The sequence below is a fragment of the Pleurodeles waltl genome, chromosome 3_1 (assembly GCF_031143425.1).
Source record: "Pleurodeles waltl isolate 20211129_DDA chromosome 3_1, aPleWal1.hap1.20221129, whole genome shotgun sequence".
Lineage (NCBI taxonomy): Eukaryota > Metazoa > Chordata > Amphibia > Caudata > Salamandridae > Pleurodeles > Pleurodeles waltl.
Genome location: NC_090440.1, coordinates 1,686,340,307 through 1,686,359,789, shown reverse-complemented (window position 1 = coordinate 1,686,359,789; position 19,483 = coordinate 1,686,340,307). Strand labels below are relative to the sequence as shown.

Below are 19,483 nucleotides of genomic sequence, written 5' to 3'. Positions count from 1 at the left end.
TATTAGAAATTCAGTCCTAGAGGGGCTAGAAATAATAGCTCTGACACGCCTGTGCTGGAAGTGAGAGCTCCGATCTTAGTACTAGAGATGAGAGCCTTGCCAGTCTCACTATTGGTGGTGGGAGTTGTGATTATCTCAGTTCTAGATGTGGGAGCTCTGATATGTCTGCACTGGAGGTTTGAGCTCTGACATGTTCTGTGCTGGAGATGGGAGCTCTGATCTCAGTTCTAGAGACAGAAGCTCTCATTATTTCTGTGCTGGAAGTGGGGCCTCTGACATGTATGAACTGGAGATGGGGGCTCTGATCCCGGTCGGAGAGATGGGGGTTCTGATAATTTCACTGATGAAAGTGAGAGCCCCCAGGTTTTAGAACTCGCCTTGCAGGTGAGAAGAGCATGGGGGTGATGTGCTAGTTCTCTGGGGATTTATACACCGAAAAGATCCTGCCTCACTCAAAGAATATAAATGTGGGGAGCAGAGGGCAGACTGTCTACAGACAAAACCATCACATTCTAAAGTGTGAGCTAAACCAGGGCACTGAAATCTAAAATGGACACCTTATCCAGACATCCTTCCGCACAGGTCAACAAAGACAACGAAAATGAGTCCTGCTATAGGGGCCAGTTATTGTGGTGCTGAGAGCCACTGATTAAAATGGAAATACTTGCCGTTCTGTGAAAATCAGTTAGCATGCTTAGTTTGTGCTGTTGAGTATCATACACAAGACTGGAGTGATTGTTTGCATATGATATGGAGTATAAGATGTTAAGATGCATTTCTCAGTGTGTGGTGTTGAATATAGCAAGCTGGAATTAATGACTTTTCTGAGTATATTTAATTCAACCTTCTGACCGACTAGGTGCACATTCTTGATTCAATACACATGTCTGAATGCAAATAATGCATCTGGAATTCTTACCTGTGTACCACGAGAAATGAACGGATTCCCGGAACCTTCCATATCATCCTAGAGCAAGGAAACACAACATGAGTGAGATCCAAACAGGTATGGCCTCTTGTATCAACAGAGTGTTAAGATATAGTGGCCTCTTTCACCATGAGAGGATGAATAGAGCCTCATAGAGGTAACAACGGTATGCAAGATCTCTCTCACACTACAGGGGGTGGCGAGGACATGTGTGGTTTATCTCACACCGAAGGGTAAAGAGAGTATGGGGGATCTGCTTGGGTTCTGACAAAGAATTTACGAAAACCACATGAGTCAATTTGCCTCATTTATGTCCTAACCCTCTTTTGCCACACTTTGTAAATTTGCTTTTTTAAAGTCTACTTTTGCCTTTATAGACCTAATGTCAGTACCTCTAATAATGAATGAAAAGTAAATTAGCATTGTTCTAGAGGAGCTTGCCTTTTACAATACATCTAGCTATGCAGGAGAGTTTTTAAACGTCAGCTTAATGACTTACGCACCCATTTATGGTTTGTATATGATCCCATTAACATAGTATCTGTGGTTAGGTCTTCCTGTGTTAAAAGAAGTAGTGGCAGGGAGGCCCACGTCCCAAAATGGGCGTTTTTCCTCTTATCACACCTTCTCAAACAAGAAAGAGAAGATCTCTCTGCACAGTAAGAAGACGTCAGTGGAACATCCCGAAGGCTGATGTTGTCTACTCATGACGACATAGTTCAGAGTAGAGTGCACAAATAGGATGTAACTCTACACAAACATTATCTAGAACAGAGACAACTGTAACTGTAAAGATTGTTTTCTACTTACAAGCCCAGCTCCAAATCCTGGTCCTGGAGGTCCTGGGGGCCCAGGAAGGCCTGGAACCCCCCGCGGTCCGATGGGTCCGGGGAGCCCGGCTAACCCAGTTTCACCTGGATTCCCTGGTAGTCCTGGGATTCCTGCATCCCCCTGCATAGCAGCAAAGTGGAAAGCTGATGTTAGTGAGCACGAACAATGCTACCGAAGCCCTATCTTTGGACTTATACTTCTAAAATAATCATATAATAAAAGAACAATACAACCAGATGAAAGAGTCACTCAAACAAGCATATGAGGATCCCAGGATATGCTGCTTCAGCATTGCCCTACCTGTGGATCTTAGGAGCAGGATTTACACATCTCAGTGTCAGTGGAAGAAAGCTGAATTGAATGAACTAGGTCTGTATAGTACCGGCGCTTTCTAAGGCGGGCACTGAACTTAAAACAGAAGCAAATCCTTTTGTAAGTAAGACACTCTTGATAAACAGGATTTGTGGGAGAATGAAGATGCATCTTAGATTTGAGGGAGAAATTATTCTCATATTCTCGTAACATTTTAAACTTTTTCACCCATTTTCACACTTATTTAATTGATGTTTTTATAAAGCACTTCTAACCACCCTGCAGTGGACTCAGAGCACTCTTGAACATAGGATGGAGAGATGGATTGCAAAATAATAAATTGCAACAATCATGTGATGGAGAGGCAGACGGGGATGAAAAGTGTCGGCTGATAGCCGATCTCAATTAAGTCCCCAACATGATGACAGGGTCTTGAAGAAGAAAAGCCCTTAGAGCCTGGTTGTTATTGCACCGGCAGTCTCAGGGACCTTTCAGGGATCTCATGCGTCAACATTTTATTTTAAAACAAAGGTGAAAAGATCCACACTACAGAATGTGATTTGATGCAGATGTAAGCATGATCTCCCACAGCTGGAAACAGAAACAATCCTACTGGGTTTTAACAACCAGTAAGGCATGCAGGAAAGGAGGAGACATGCATAATCACTGCAGTCAACCAGAGAGAACATATGCTGGACAATCACGCAATGTGCATGCAGGAGTCTAAACACAATGTAAGCAGCACAGGAAGCAAAGCCAGAGAATTCAGTGGTACCTTCGAAGGTATTGCAACTTCTGCAATCGCTGAGGGAGCACAGGTGTATATTGCAGTGGCCCTGTAGCGTGTACTACAATGTCTGGAACTCATATACTGCAGTTCTACAGCTGAATACACTGCAAAATCTGCAGCCCCTTAGGAGGTTTATGCATATATTGAAGTGGCACCACAGCAATGGGCAGCCAAGTCTGCAGAGCCTGATGGGGTAAATGTATATAATGCAGCAGTGCCGTAGGATCTTCATGCACAAACTCCATAGCAAGACACACAGTCATCTCTCTGGCAGCAACATCATGCAGATGCAAGCCATATACAAGTCCTTTACCTCGCCCCAGACCTCCCTCATAGGTGGGGAAGTGGTGTAGTGAGACAGAAGTTCTAACAGGTAGGAAGGGATAGCAGGCAGTTTGCGCTGATTAGACAGGGGAAAAAGTGAGTAGAAATGACAGCAGAGAACAAAAAGTACAAAGCAGTATGAATGAGAGTGATGGAGAAGCGGGCAGTCTTGCAATCAAACCACCTGTGGATCTAACTCAAAAGATTTCACGAAAGAACCTCCCAGTTTAACATCGGTAACCAAGCATTTCAAGGCTAACAGAGTTTGTCAATTGCATCAGCTAGCCTATGTGCTAATCATGTGTCACTGCGGATCAGAAATGAGTGCAATGCCCTGTCTAACCAAGCGGTCACTGTTGTAAAGAATTGCTAGGAAAGCCTTGCCCACCACTCCAGAAGAAAAGCTCTGTCCACCCCAGTGGTCAATGGAATACATCATTAGCTGGGCCTGCTCTGTCAACTGAATTAGTGGAAGAAAGAGGGCACTGCCCCTGAGGTTCAGCAGCCAAAGGCACGGTACAATTCTGCAGCTTTTTTGTTACTCTGCGCACAGGACAAAACCTCACTGCGCAGTGCACACTTGGTCAGTGCTTAATTTGTAAATAAAAAGGTGCCGGTGCTCAAAGCCCTCCTCTTAAACACGTGGCTGCTGCAATTAAATATGTGAACAGGGAATACTGAGGTGGTGTAATCCTGAAGCCATCCCGGGCCTCTTCAAACCATATAAAGCCACTCCCTGCCCCTTCAGCTCACTCTAGCATCTTTCTACATTCTCCCTTTGTGACGCTTTTTCGTTTTTCTCTTCCTCCGTCTTTCCCATATGTGTCTTTTGCTCGAAGCAAATGCTTGAGGCCAAAGAATATACCCCGGCCCTCAAAAATAAGTGCGGGTGCTCAGCACCGGAAACAAGCACAAATTAAGCACTGCACTTGGTGCAGTGTGCAGAGAGGCTGACCTCAAGTGTGAAAGACTCGCTGTCTAGTTTCACTACCAAGGCGCAACCGATGAGAGAAAACCAAAAAAACCTTCACAAGATAAAAGCCACAGTTTTGACATTAATACTTTGAACTTTGCACACCAATACAAGTGGATTAAGGCCGAAAGGTATGTGATGTGTGTATGAATGGAACACAACAACTAAACTTTGTAATTCACGCGGCGTACACAAAATATAGCCAGTGCCAAATGATGTAAGACATTGGTGGAGACAGAAGTGAGTTTGCAGTCAAACCAGTCATCATAAACATCGAAAGAACTGAAGAGGAGTGTACTATGTCCACTGACAGAACACAATTGTAAAGAAATGGCTCCCTGTTGCAGTTACCCCCCACTTTTTGCCTGATACTGATGCTGACTTGACTGCGAAGTGTGCTGGGACCCTGCTAACCAGGCCCCAGCACCAGTGTTCCTTCACCTAAAATGTACCATTGTATCCACAATTGGCACACCCTGGCATTCAGATAAGTCCCTTGTAACTGGTACTTCTAGTACCAAGGGCCCTGATGCCAAGGAAGGTCTCTAAGGGCTGCAGCATGTATTATGCCACCCTAGAGACCCCTCACTCAGCACAGACACACTGCTTACAAGCCTGTGTGTGCTAGTGAGAACAAAATGAGTAAGTCGACATGGCACTCCCCTCAGGGTGCCATGCCAGCCTCTCACTGCCTATGCAAGTATAGGTCAGTCACCCCTCTAGCAGGCCTTACAGCCCTAAGGCAGGGTGCACTATACCATAGGTGAGGGTACCAGTGCATGAGCATGGTACCCCTACAGTGTCTAAACAAAACCTTAGACATTGTAAGTGCAGGGTAGCCATAAGAGTATATGGTCTGGGAGTTTGTCAAACACGAACTCCACAGCACCATAATGGCTACACTGAAAACTGGGAAGTTTGGTATCAAACTTCTCAGCACAATAAATGCACACTGATGCCAGTGTACATTTTATTGTATAATACACCACAGAGGGCACCTTAGAGGTGCCCCCTGAAACTTAACCGACTGTCTGTGTAGGCTGACTAGTTCCAGCAGCCTGCCACACTAGAGACATGTTGCTGGCCCCATGGGGAGAGTGCCTTTGTCACTCTGAGGCCAGTAACAAAGCCTGCACTGGGTGGAGATGCTAACACCTCCCCCAGGCAGGAGCTGTAACACCTGGCGGTGAGCCTCAAAGGCTCACCCCTTTGTCACAGCCCAGCAGGGCACTCCAGCTTAGTGGAGTTGCCCGCCCCCTCCGGCCACGGCCCCCACTTTTGGCGGCAAGGCTGGAGGGAACAAAGAAAGCAACAAGGAGGAGTCACTGGCCAGTCAGGACAGCCCCTAAGGTGTCCTGAGCTGAGGTGACTCTGACTTTTAGAAATCCTCCATCTTGCAGATGGAGGATTCCCCCAATAGGGTTAGGATTGTGACCCCCTCCCCTTGGGAGGAGACACAAAGAGGGTGTACCCACCCTCAGGGCTAGTAGCCATTGGCTACTAACCCCCCAGACCTAAACACGCCCTTAAATTTAGTATTTAAGGGCTACCCTGAACCCTAGAAAATTAGATTCCTGCAACAACAAGAAGAAGGACTGCCCAGCTGAAAACCCCTGCAGAGGAAGACCAGAAGACAACAACTGCCTTGGCCCCAGAAACTCACCGGCCTGTCTCCTGCCTTCCAAAGAACTCTGCTCCAGCGACGCCTTCCAAAGGGACCAGCGACCTCTGACTCCTCTGAGGACTGCCCTGCTTCGACGACGACAAGAAACTCCCGAGGACAGCGGACCTGCTCCAAAAAGACTGCAACTTTGTTTCAAGAAGCAGCTTTAAAGAACCCTGCAACTCCCCGCAAGAAGCGTGAGACTTGCAACACTGCACCCGGCGACCCCGACTCGGCTGGTGGAGAACCAACACCTCAGGGAGGACCCCCGGACTACTCTACGACTGTGAGTACCAAAACCTGTCCCCCCTGAGCCCCCACAGCGCCGCCTGCAGAGGGAATCCCGAGGCTTCCCCTGACCGCGACTCTCTGAAACCTAAGTCCCGACGCCTGGAAAAGACCCTGCACCCGCAGCCCCCAGGACCTGAAGGACCGGACTTTCACTGCAGAAGTGACCCCCAGGAGTCCCTCTCCCTTGCCCAAGTGGAGGTTTCCCCGAGGAAGCCCCCCCTTGCCTGCCTGCAGCGCTGAAGAGATCCCTTGATCTCTCATTGACTAACATTGCAAACCCGACGCTTGTTTCTACACTGCACCCGGCCGCCCCCGCGCTGCTGAGGGTGAAATTTCTGTGTGGGCTTGTGTCCCCCCCGGTGCCCTACAAAACCCCCCTGGTCTGCCCTCCGAAGACGCGGGTACTTACCTGCAAGCAGACCGGAACCGGGGCACCCCCTTCTCCCCATTATAGCCTATGCGTTTTGGGCACCACTTTGAACTCTGCACCTGACCGGCCCTGAGCTGCTGGTGTGGTAACTTTGGGGTTGCTCTGAACCCCCAACGGTGGGCTACCTTGGACCAAGAACTGAACCCTGTAAGTGTCTTACTTACCTGGTAAAACTAACAAAAACTTACCTCCCCCAGGAACTGTGAAAATTGCACTGTGTCCACTTTTGAAATAGCTATTTGTGAATAACTTGAAAAGTATACATGCAATTGAAATGATTCAAAGTTCCTAATGTACTTACCTGCAATACCTTTCAAACAAGATATTACATGTTAAATTTGAACCTGTGGTTCTTAAAATAAACTAAGAAAAGATATTTTTCTATAACAAAACCTATTGACTGGATTTGTCTCTGAGTGTGTGTACCTCATTTATTGTCTATGTGTATGTACAACAAATGCTTAACACTACTCCTTGGATAAGCCTACTGCTCGACCACACTACCACAAAATAGAGCATTAGTATTATCTCTTTTTACCACTATTTTACCTCTAAGGGGAACCCTTGGACTCTGTGCATGCTATTCCTTACTTTGAAATAGCACATACAGAGCCAACTTCCTACATTGGTGGATCAGCGGTGGGGTACAAGACTTTGCATTTGCTGGACTACTCAGCCAATACCTGATCACACGACAAATTCCAAAATTGTCATTAGAAATTGATTTTTGCAATTTGAAAAGTTTTCTAAATTCTTAAAAGACCTGCTAGGGCCTTGTGTTAGATCCTGTTTAGCATTTCTTTTAGAGTTTAAAAGTTTGGTAAAAGTTTGAATTAGATTCTAGAACCAGTTTTAGATTCTTAAAAAGTATTCCAACTTTTAGAAGCAAAATGTCTAGCACAGATGTGACTGTGGTGGAACTCGACACCACACCTTACCTCCATCTTAAGATGAGGGAGCTAAGGTCACTCTGTAAAATAAAGAAAATCACAATGGGCCCCAGACCTTCCAAACTACAGCTCCAGGAGCTGTTGGCAGAGTTTGCAAAGGCCAACCCCTCTGAGGATGGCAACACAGAGGATGAAGATAGTGACTTGGAGGAAAATTCCCCCCTACCAGTCCTATTTAGGGAGAACAGGGTCTCTCAAACCCTGACTCCAAAAATAGTAGTCAGAAATGCTGGCTCCCTCACAGGAGGGTCCAGCCTCTCTGAAATCACTGAAGGTAACTCCAGTGAAGAGGACATCCAGTTAGCCAGGATGGCCAAAAGATTGGCTTTGGAAAAACAGATCCTAGCCATAGAAAGGGAAAGACAAGAGATGGGCCTAGGACCCATCAATGGTGGCAGCAACATAAATAGGGTCAGAGATTCTCCTGACATGTTGAAAATCCCTAAAGGGATTGTAACAAAATATGAAGATGGTGATGACATCACCAAATGGTTCACAGCTTTTGAGAGGGCTTGTGTAACCAGAAAAGTGAACAAATCTCACTGGGGTGCTCTCCTTTGGGAAATGTTCACAGGAAAGTGTAGGGATAGACTCCTCACACTCTCTAAAAAAGATGCAGAATCTTATGACCTCATGAAGGGTACCCTGATTGAGGGCTTTGGATTCTCCACTGAGGAGTATAGGATTAGATTCAGGGGGGCTCAAAAATCCTCGAGCCAGACCTGGGTTGATTATGTTGACTACTCAGTGAAAACACTGGATGGTTGGGTAACTGGAAATGAAGTGTATGACTATGTTGGGCTTTATAATTTGTTTATGAAAGAACACATTTTAAGTAACTGCTTCAATGAAAAGTTGCATCAGTATCTGGTAGACCTAGGTCCAATTTCTCCCCAAGAATTGGGAAAGAAGGCAGACCACTGGGTCAAGACTAGGGTAACCAAAACTTCCACTGGGGGTGACCAAAAGAAAGGGGTTACAAAGCCTCCCCAGGAGAAAGTGGGTGACACTAGAAACAAAGAAAAAGAGTCCCCTGTAGGCCCCCAAAAACCAGACCAGGTGGGTGGGCCCAGAGACACAACCCAAAACAAAGGTGGGTACCAGGGTAAGAGCTGGGATGCCACTAAGGCATGGTGCCATAACTGTAAACAGACAGGGCACCACACCAAGGACACTTCTTGTCCCAAAAACAAACCCCCTAGCAAAATCCCAGGGGTGACCAGTGTAGCCATTGGGGATGACTCCTCAGATGAGGAGGTCTTCATAGCCTTCAACTGGAAAAAGGGCCCAACAGGTGAGTTGGAGATTCCAGAGGGAAGTAGACACTTCCACCACCTACAGGTGAATGGAATCCCAGCCACTGCCCTGAGAGACACTTGTGCCAGTCACACTATTGTGCATGACAGGCTGGTGTTCTCCAACCAGTACATCCCAGGTGAGATGGCCAGAGTAAGAGTTAGCCCAGACAGGGTCACTAATAGGCCTGTGGCTTTTGTGCCCATAGAAGTGGGTGGAACTTTTAGCTGGAGAAGGGTGGTAGTCAGTACAGACCTCCCCCTTGATTGTCTCCTTGGAAATGACTACCCAGAGGTTAGTCAGAGCCTAAGAGAAGAACTGGTCCAGGGCCAGTCCTCTCCCAAGGATTCTGGAGTGCCTACCTCTGCAGTAAATGCAAGTAGGCCCCAGAAGAAAAAGAAAAGGAAACAGAGTAGGAAAGGTGGACAACCTTTAGCCAAGGTTCCAGCAAGCCAAGGAGATTCTGCTCCAGTAGGGGAGAACTCCAAAAGTGGCTCTGATAAAGTCCAACCTGACCCACAAGAAGGCCTGACTAGTCAGGCAACTGTTAAGCCTGAGTGGGTGGCTCCTCAGCTAACAGAAGAAAGAGTGGAAGAAGGGTGTTTACTACAAGATGTGGTAACCCCCCACTCTAATACAGCAGACAGGCACCCTGAACCCAAAGAAGCCTGTAACTTAGCCCCTTCCCTTGTAGGTGAAGAGCTAAAGGTGTGGTTCTGGGCACTGACAGCTGTCAGTGGCCTCTGCTGGGTGTTAGCCTTTATGGCTGCACTATCCTTGGCATGGTGGTCTGACCCCATGCCAAATAACAAGTTAGGCCCCCTGACCCTGTTGGTCATGGTGGGGTTACTCCAGCTCTGGGTAACCTCTTTGGGTAAGCTAGGGGTGACCCTGGCTAAGATAAGATTAGCAGAGGTGGATACCTCTAACCCCAAAATAGAGAGAATGGGTGAAGACATAAAAAGCACAGACAAGAGGCAGTTCAGACTAGGTCCTATCACTGTGGAAGTGGGTCAGTTCCCCAGAGGGAATGACCTGAACAGGAGGATGTAAGGCAGAGTAGGCCCTGCAACAAACCAGCCTATTTCCTCTACTCTTCCTCGCCTGACAGACTAGGAAGAGTCTCCCAGCTTGGGCTGAGTCTCCTGGCCTGTGGGCTGGGGGGGGCTTGTGTAAAGAAATGGCTCCCTGTTGCAGTTACCCCCCACTTTTTGCCTGATACTGATGCTGACTTGACTGAGAAGTGTGCTGGGACCCTGCTAACCAGGCCCCAGCACCAGTGTTCTTTCACCTAAAATGTACCATTGATCCCACAATTGGCACACCCTGGCATCCAGATAAGTCCCTTGTAACTGGTACCTCTGGTACCAAGGGCCCTGATGCCAGGGAAGGTCTCTAAGGGCTGCAGCATGTATTATGCCACCCTAGAGACCCCTCACTCAGCACAGACACACTGCTTACAAGCCTGTGTGTGCTAGTGAGAACAAAATGAGTAAGTCGACATGGCACTCCCCTCAGGGTGCCATGCCAGCCTCTCACTGCCTATGCAAGTATAGGTCAGTCACCCCTCTAGCAGGCCTTACAGCCCTAAGGCAGGGTGCACTATACCATAGGTGAGGGTACCAGTGCATGAGCATGGTACCCCTACAGTGTCTAAACAAAACCTTAGACATTGTAAGTGCAGGGTAGCCATAAGAGTATATGGTCTGGGAGTTTGTCAAACACGAACTCCACAGCACCATAATGGCTACACTGAAAACTGGGAAGTTTGGTATCAAACTTCTCAGCACAATAAATGCACACTGATGCCAGTGTACATTTTATTGTAAAATACACCACAGAGGGCACCTTAGAGGTGCCCCCTGAAACTTAACCGACTGTCTGTGTAGGCTGACTAGTTCCAGCAGCCTGCCACACTAGAGACATGTTGCTGGCCCCATGGGGAGAGTGCCTTTGTCACTCTGAGGCCAGTAGCAAAGCCTGCACTGGGTGGAGATGCTAACACCTCCCCCAGGCAGGAGCTGTAACACCTGGCGGTGAGCCTCAAAGGCTCACCCCTTTGTCACAGCCCAGCAGGGCACTCCAGCTTAGTGGAGTTGCCCGCCCCCTCCGGCCACGGCCCCCACTTTTGGCGGCAAGGCTGGAGGGAACAAAGAAAGCAACAAGGAGGAGTCACTGGCCAGTCAGGACAGCCCCTAAGGTGTCCTGAGCTGAGGTGACTCTGACTTTTAGAAATCCTCCATCTTGCAGATGGAGGATTCCCCCAATAGGGTTAGGATTGTGACCCCCTCCCCTTGGGAGGAGACACAAAGAGGGTGTACCCACCCTCAGGGCTAGTAGCCATTGGCTACTAACCCCCCAGACCTAAACACGCCCTTAAATTTAGTATTTAAGGGCTACCCTGAACCCTAGAAAATTAGATTCCTGCAACAACAAGAAGAAGGACTGCCCAGCTGAAAACCCCTGCAGAGGAAGACCAGAAGACAACAACTGCCTTGGCCCCAGAAACTCACCGGCCTGTCTCCTGCCTTCCAAAGAACTCTGCTCCAGCGACGCCTTCCAAAGGGACCAGCGACCTCTGACTCCTCTGAGGACTGCCCTGCTTCGACGACGACAAGAAACTCCTGAGGACAGCGGACCTGCTCCAAAAAGACTGCAACTTTGTTTCAAGAAGCAGCTTTAAAGAACCCTGCAACTCCCCGCAAGAAGCGTGAGACTTGCAACACTGCACCCGGTGACCCCGACTCGGCTGGTGGAGAACCAACACCTCAGGGAGGACCCCCGGACTACTCTACGACTGTGAGTACCAAAACCTGTCCCCCCTGAGCCCCCACAGCGCCGCCTGCAGAGGGAATCCCGAGGCTTCCCCTGACCGCGACTCTCTGAAACCTAAGTCCCAACGCCTGGAAAAGACCCTGCACCCGCAGCCCCCAGGACCTGAAGGACCGGACTTTCACTGCAGAAGTGACCCCCAGGAGTCCCTCTCCCTTGCCCAAGTGGAGGTTTCCCCGAGGAAGCCCCCCCTTGCCTGCCTGCAGCGCTGAAGAGATCCCTTGATCTCTCATTGACTAACATTGCAAACCCGACGCTTGTTTCTACACTGCACCCGGCTGCCCCCGCGCTGCTGAGGGTGAAATTTCTGTGTGGGCTTGTGTCCCCCCCGGTGCCCTACAAAACCCCCCTGGTCTGCCCTCCGAAGACGCGGGTACTTACCTGCAAGCAGACCGGAACCGGGGCACCCCCTTCTCTCCATTATAGCCTATGCGTTTTGGGCACCACTTTGAACTCTGCACCTGACCGGCCCTGAGCTGCTGGTGTGGTAACTTTGGGGTTGCTCTGAACCCCCAACGGTGGGCTACCTTGGACCAAGAACTGAACCCTGTAAGTGTCTTACTTACCTGGTAAAACTAACAAAAACTTACCTCCCCCAGGAACTGTGAAAATTGCACTGTGTCCACTTTTGAAATAGCTATTTGTGAATAACTTGAAAAGTATACATGCAATTGAAATGATTCAAAGTTCCTAATGTACTTACCTGCAATACCTTTCAAACAAGATATTACATGTTAAATTTGAACCTGTGGTTCTTAAAATAAACTAAGAAAATATATTTTTCTATAACAAAACCTATTGACTGGATTTGTCTCTGAGTGTGTGTACCTCATTTATTGTCTATGTGCATGTACAACAAATGCTTAACACTACTCCTTGGATAAGCCTACTGCTCGACCACACTACCACAAAATAGAGCATTAGTATTATCTCTTTTTACCACTATTTTACCTCTAAGGGGAACCCTTGGACTCTGTGCATGCTATTCCTTACTTTGAAATAGCACATACAGAGCCAACTTCCTACAACAATGACAATGGAAAGGCATGGCAGACCTCTATATCAGCAAAACCGAACTGCATGAAAAAGTGTGGGAGCAATGTGTAGGGAGCTGAATACTAATGACAAAGTGTACGTTTAGTGCATGGTCAAGAACGGCAGGTTTCAGGATGCAATGCGATGAAAGAACTGCAGATTCAACGGGAAGTGTATGTTCTCCCTTCATGCACCAATTCAAATAACAGTGAAAGGTGTGAGATCTCTGTGCATCTACAGAATTGAACAAAGGTAAAATGTGTGCGAGTTTAGTGCTTGAGAAGAACTAAATAATATGGAAAATGTATGCAAAATCCGTATGACTGCAAATAACTGAATGAACCATGATGAAAATGAGCAATATTTATATTTGAAAGGAACTGGAAGACGCCGAATGGGAGAAAGCTTTGTGCAGGAACAGAAGCGAACAACAACAAAATAGTGTGAATTTTGTGCATCAACAGAAGTTAACAACAGTGAAAAGATGCAAAAGCGCTTCAACGATGTATAAAACTATTATTTAAAAGGTGCAAACTTTGTGCATGGCCTTAACTAGATAATGGGGAAAATGTGTTAGCTTTGTGCAAACATAGAAGTAGACAACAGTATAAAGGTGTGAGCTGTATGCACATTATAAAAACGATAGTGAGAGGTTCTGAGTTTTGTTGCTCAACAGAACTGAATTCAAGTGAAAAACGTTTTGCAAAGACAAAGACAAACTTCCTGTAAAGACAACTGAACGGGAGTGAAAAGAGTATGCTGTAAGGAGGCAGAACTGAAAGAGTGTGAACAAGTTGGCGGGCAATGGGTATAGCAACTAATGAGCAAAAGAGAGATGTTGGATGAGCTTCATTTAATGGAAACAAGTGACATTATTTTACCTTCTGTCCATTGGCTCCTGGGAGACCGAGTTCACCGGGTTCACCCTGTGACGGGAGGGAGAGACAATTTTACTTATTAACATGCTGATGGAGTTATCTTACCAGGTTCGGGCAAAGCTTTGTGAGCACAGCCAGTTGTGCACTGACACTGGGGTGTGAGCTGTTCTCCCACTTCCAGGACCACACTTTAAGGTGAGAGCAGATCCAGTTGGGCTCTCACTCCCAGCTTCCGAACATCAGCTTTCCACTTCTAGCATAGACCCTCATATCTGAGCAGCACTACCTATGCTCACACTCCCAGTATCATGCACCAGAGTGTGAATTGTGCCACCTGTGCTCTCACTCCTAGGATCCGACAGATATTAACAGAATCTCCTGTATGAGCACCCCTAAGATCAAACCTTCAAGTTAAAGCAGACACCGAGCATGACCACACTCTCAGGAGGAGTCCTTCAAGTGTCAACAAACTTGCTTCTGTTCCCACTCCCATGATCAAACCGTCAAGTGTGAGTTGAACCCCAAAAGCTTTCAATTACAGGATCAGAAAGCTAGGTGTGTGCAAAGCCATTTTTGCAATACACACAAAACACACAAAATAATGCACTCAATTTTGTCATTCACAAGTGCACTAACACTCGTGGTCAGAGAGTTCAATGTGAGAAGAGCCACCTATTTAGTGAGAAGAGTGGTGGAGGTGGGATTTGTGAGACCCTATTCACCCAAATACTTTCTTTTTTACCTAGAATGTTTTAAAAATTCCACTTCAAAGATTTATCATTTACTCGTCTCCTGATGCCATACATCTCCAAATATCACCCATTCACTACTAAAACACATTCAGTGAACACTGTGTTATGACAGTTTTATATTGCCTTCCACACAATGGCACCAGGCTTTAAGTCTGTGTCAGGTGAGTTAAAGTGGACCATTCTAACTCACTTATCTTCCCAGACCCACTGATCAGGGATCCACATTAGTGAGCTCTTGAATAGATTGCCCCTGGTTATTAATGACCTCAATCCTCTATCTATTACAGAGAACCACTATAGCACCATCTACATACCGCCTTGCAGGTTGGTCCATTTTCCTTAGATCTCTCTCCCACTACTAATGGATGCTCCACACTTCCTGGGTGCGAATGTCACCTACTCCTGATTCTGCTTCATGCAAAGCACTCACACCCCAGTTACAAAGTATTTTGTGGCCTGACCCCAATCTACCATGGTTGTCCTATTCTACACAGCAGAACTGCAAATGCCACATTCACCAGCTTCTTACCGATGCTCCTGCTGGTCCTGGGCTTCCTGGAATTCCATCCTTTCCTGGCAGACCTGGCAGACCCTGTAGAAAGAAGACCACACACATCAGGAAATAGCATTCTCAACACAAATGAGATCTCTCCTCACCTATCCTGAATGAAGTCTGACAAAGACACTGCAAAGATGGAGGATCTGAAGCCAGTTTGTGGTCTTGTTATTTTATTTTCACTGGTTATACATGCACCCCATTTCCTTGAACTCTTGGTTCTGGGTTGGTGATGTATACAACATAAGCTAAGATACAGAAGATGTTTACCAAGAGAAGAGACACATCTTCAACCGGCTCTGAAAGAGCCAATGTTCTTTTACAATTCACTGCCCAAAGCTATGGTGTTCTAGAGGATTAGGATCTGGCTCCTGTTAACTTTTATCTAATTTTAAAATCTGCAGTGTCCAACCTGAAGAAGAACATATTTGGCATTGAGGAACATAGAGACAATGTTTTTTATTTAGGAAAGGTGGACGTATTTTAAAGAAAGCACTGGGTGTAATGGAAGTAGTGGGTGTAACATAAAGCAAATTCAACTCCTATGTGATGTAAATTCGCTAAGGTCATTCTCCATCTTAGGTAGGCCCCGACTCCATCTTACTTCATGGACATTGCCATGTTCCCTGTTTCTGCTAAATCAGTCATGGCTGTATGATAACACCATTATCGCTAGACCTCATCTTTCTTAAGAAACAAGATATCGTCCAGTTCTTTGATCAGTGACAGATACAAACTATAAGGTCACATTTTTCTGGTTTAGGGTTAATTCCTCCTTAAGTCAAGGATACATAACAATTGATATAGATAAGGGATCAAAGGAGTGTAGTCTGAACTGATGTCCTTTTCGTCTATAGGTCCATAACTTAAACGTCATAAGAGTACACTTTGATGTCCATAATCTAGCATGCACATTCCAATTATGATAAATATTTAGGATTTAAGGACTGCCATTAGTCTACTTGCTAGAGAGATCCTTTGCTCAGATTATCACCCAAGATTCTGACAGTGACAATCTTATCTACTGCCAGCGCACTTCACACTTCTCAGATGACACATCTCGTCTGTGGCTGATATAGCCCAGCCCCGGAGGAAGACCGTTTGACTGCTACCGCAGTGGGTGTTTCCCCTTCGCGGGGAACACTGTCTTTACACCTCCACTGATAATGAGAGTCTTTGCTGTCAACAAGGTATGCAGTTTGCCCCTTCTCCCTAAGAACCTCTAGAATCAAGTTTCTTTGCCTTTCATGCTCTCAGGGTATAGCACATAGAAAAAGGCAATAGGGTGTTGGGTTTGAAGTAAGATTTTTAGGGTATTAGGTTTGAAGTAATATTTTTAATGACATTTTAGCAATGCTAGAAATGCTCATTTTATTCTTGTTACTTGTAACCTGTCTCCTGGCTGTTTATATAATATTTGATGTGGTTGTTTTAGATGCACTGAGAAACAGATTATTTCTGTAGTAATAATTACTTTTAACATAAAATCATTTCATTCTTCTTAGTAAGATGTGTGTGGTAGTATGAATAACAAAATGAGGTTGTTGCTGTTTCTGCGATGCCACTTATCCCTTTATGTGATTGTTAGTAACCCAAAAAAGCAAGATTTTTATGCCAATTACACATTGAATAGTGTCTAGTGGGGCTACATTGATTTGTCCTTCACACTCAGTGCTGGTTCATTGAACTAAGTTCACTAGTATCACCCGTGGGTGAGCGGGGTTCCCTTGTAGAGTTACATCAAAGTCGTAACTTATGCAACATAAGAAAGTAAACAAAGAGAAGTACTTAGGACAATTTTGGGTTTCAATGAGCTGGATGTCTGTCACATGTTGTTTTCTATGCAGGTGTTTAGGTATGTGGCCATTTAAACCAAGGTAAAGACTATGGCCCTCATCATGACCCTGGCTGTCTGAAGACTGGCAGGGCTGCAGTTGTGCTCTCACCGCCGATGGGCCGACGGTGAAGACCGCCGCATTATGAGTGTGGCAGTTTGGCCTCTGCCAAACTGCCACATCCCGGCTGGTACGGCCAGAGCGGTAGGACAGCCGGGCCAGAGATCAGCATCTCTGACCCAGCGGTCCACTGAAGACCGCTGGCGGTATCACGAGTCTCCTGTCTGCCACGGTTTCCAAGGCGGTAGCACTGCCACAAAAACCCTGGCGGAAAGGCTCCCGGTGACAGGAAATTTCTTTCCTGTCGCTGGCAGATGACTTCCCCCCCCCTGCAATTGCAATATCCCCACACCTCTTCCATGACAGTGCCTCTCTCCTCCCACCCCCCTTCCATGACAGCACGCCCCTCCCCACCCCCTTCCATGACAGCACACCCTCCCCACATACATGCACACACACACTCCCCACATACACTCATTCACCAACACTTACATACACGCATTCACTCAAACGCATACATACACTCATTCACTTACACGTATACATTCACTCATGCATACATGCACTCATTCACTCACACCAACAGACACACATTCACACAAACATTCCAACATGTACTCACTTCAACAATCATACATGCATTCAAACACCCATACACACACGCATTCAAACATGCATTCAAACACCCACACACACACGCATACACACTTACATTCACACACGCAGACAACACCCACTCACACATGCACACACAACACCAACCACCCTCCCACCCCCATCCCCTGTTGGACGATCTACTTACCTTGACCAGCGAGTAGGTCGTCCACCCGGGATATGGGAACAGGCGCTTCCACCGCTGGTTGTGCCCTGCCATCAGGACACTGCCACACTGTATTACTGCTCATAATACAGCAGGCGAAATCCTTTTGGCATGGCAGGGACGGCGATGGAACCGCCTCTGCGCCTCCGACTGCCAGCACAACTACTAGAGGATTTCCACCCTAACTGTGGCAGAAATCCTTCAGTACTTGTAATATGGCAGTCTTCTGGCACCCGCTGCTTAGGAAAAGACCGGCAAAGTCAAAATGTGTAGCGTGAATGTAATTATGCCTAGTTGTTGAAGACTTAGACCCTATGTGAAAAGCAGATAACATGAAGTTGTCAAGTCAAAGTTGTCAATTTTTACATACTAGCGCTTTCACAAGTTAGGAAACAATTGCATCTGTGCCAAGATCTATGTCAAGAGCTGTGACTATAGCAGTTCCAAGAGTTTACCAGATACTTCACACATTCAGAGAAGCAAGGAATTCTACAAGTTTTTCCTGACAGAGCATTATTGTACTCTCTTCATCGCCTGGATAGTTCTAGCATCTTGGTGCTGCTCTGAGAGTAGTTTTGAGCTCCAAACGGTGTTGTTGGCAGTACATAACTGAGCACGGTACGAAGGATGCCAAACCTGGGCTTGTTCTTCACTGCCAACTGAATGGCATGAATTCAAAAAAAAGGGGACCAAAAAAACTTCCAAGTTGGTGATTTAACCATAGGATGTTTTCTGAGATTTCCATTCCAAGATGAAGTAGAGCCTTTTTTCTGTGATGTCAGTTTTTATCTGAATAAAGTAGGCAATCACAGGAGGAAGATGCTCTGCAATCCAATCGTTCCTTGAATTTTCAGCTCATTCTTCATCCCTTTGATACTATTATTGTCCCTGATTTTTCTTCCTGCAGTTTGAACTTCTGATTTCCCTATCTGGATATTATGTCCTGCTATTTTATCCTCCTTGGTGTCAGGGAGAGTTTGATGCCTTTCCATTCACTTTAGTACAGTGGCGCTGGAACAGTTTCTAAAGTGGAGGTGCTGGCAAATAGCATCACCCAACAGTTGTATATTCCATGCTGCTGATATTTATTTTGAGATATGTTTACTGTTCTTTTAAAGCAGCTAAATCTTGATTTGTGTATGTGCTAGAAAATCTGTGGAATACTGCGGACTACTTCTTTCACCTGTGCCCCAGGAAGAGTGTCACTAGTTACAATTAAAAAAGCCCTTGCAGGCAAGAAAAGAAAGTAATAGTAAATATAGCTCTTCATTTTAAAATAATTAGCAAGTTGTAAAAAGAAATTACCTGTCAAGAGACAGTTCGTATTTTAACACATAATAAATGCTTCCAGAATAATAACTAATTGTCTCTGCATTCTTAATTCTCCATTCAAACTCAATCAAGGATTTATGGGGGTGCTGCACGCTACTTCCATGCCACTGAATTAGTATTAATCTTCATCTCCAATCAAGAGCTACAAAATTGCTAAGGAACATTTTTCCCCTTTGAGTTTGTTCCTCCTAAATGGGGCACACGTAAGGCGGCACTTGACACCATACATGTGCAATGTTCTATGTAGGTTGACACGGTGGCTACTGAAGGAGTCGTCCTTTTCTCAGGCAACCGAGATGGGGACTCAGAAGACCTTCTCAACCTCCAATCCTTTCAATCTTTGACAGACTGTGATGCAAAAGACTCTTTGGATTTGGTAATGATTCCCAGTGCATGGCACAAGAGTTACACAATTACATAGCACAAGAGTTATAGCAATTGTGTCTTGCAAATTCAGTAGATCTTGAAATTATGGCCTACAAACATTTCAGTAATCCATTCAAGTGACCTGCATTATTCTGAGGATCCAGTCAAATTCACAGCTGTCTGGAATCTCTTATGGTGCATTTTGCCTTCCACCATGCACAGTTTAGTT

At 46.2% G+C, this 19,483-nt stretch overlaps 1 protein-coding gene across 7 annotated transcripts in view; it reads right to left on the bottom strand.

Annotated features, from left to right (window-relative positions):
• COL18A1 (collagen type XVIII alpha 1 chain) overlaps window positions 1-19,483 on the bottom strand; it is a 366,466-nt gene that overhangs the window by 88,030 nt on the left and 258,953 nt on the right. For all 7 annotated transcript variants that reach the window (XM_069225464.1, XM_069225463.1, XM_069225459.1 and 4 more), the window contains 4 exons: window positions 14,815-14,877; window positions 13,537-13,581; window positions 1,739-1,879; window positions 920-967 (listed from right to left, as the gene is read on the bottom strand). In XM_069225464.1, coding sequence (XP_069081565.1) covers window positions 920-967; window positions 1,739-1,879; window positions 13,537-13,581; window positions 14,815-14,877 — 297 coding nt within the window. The remainder of the gene's footprint in view (window positions 1-919; window positions 968-1,738; window positions 1,880-13,536; window positions 13,582-14,814; window positions 14,878-19,483) is intronic.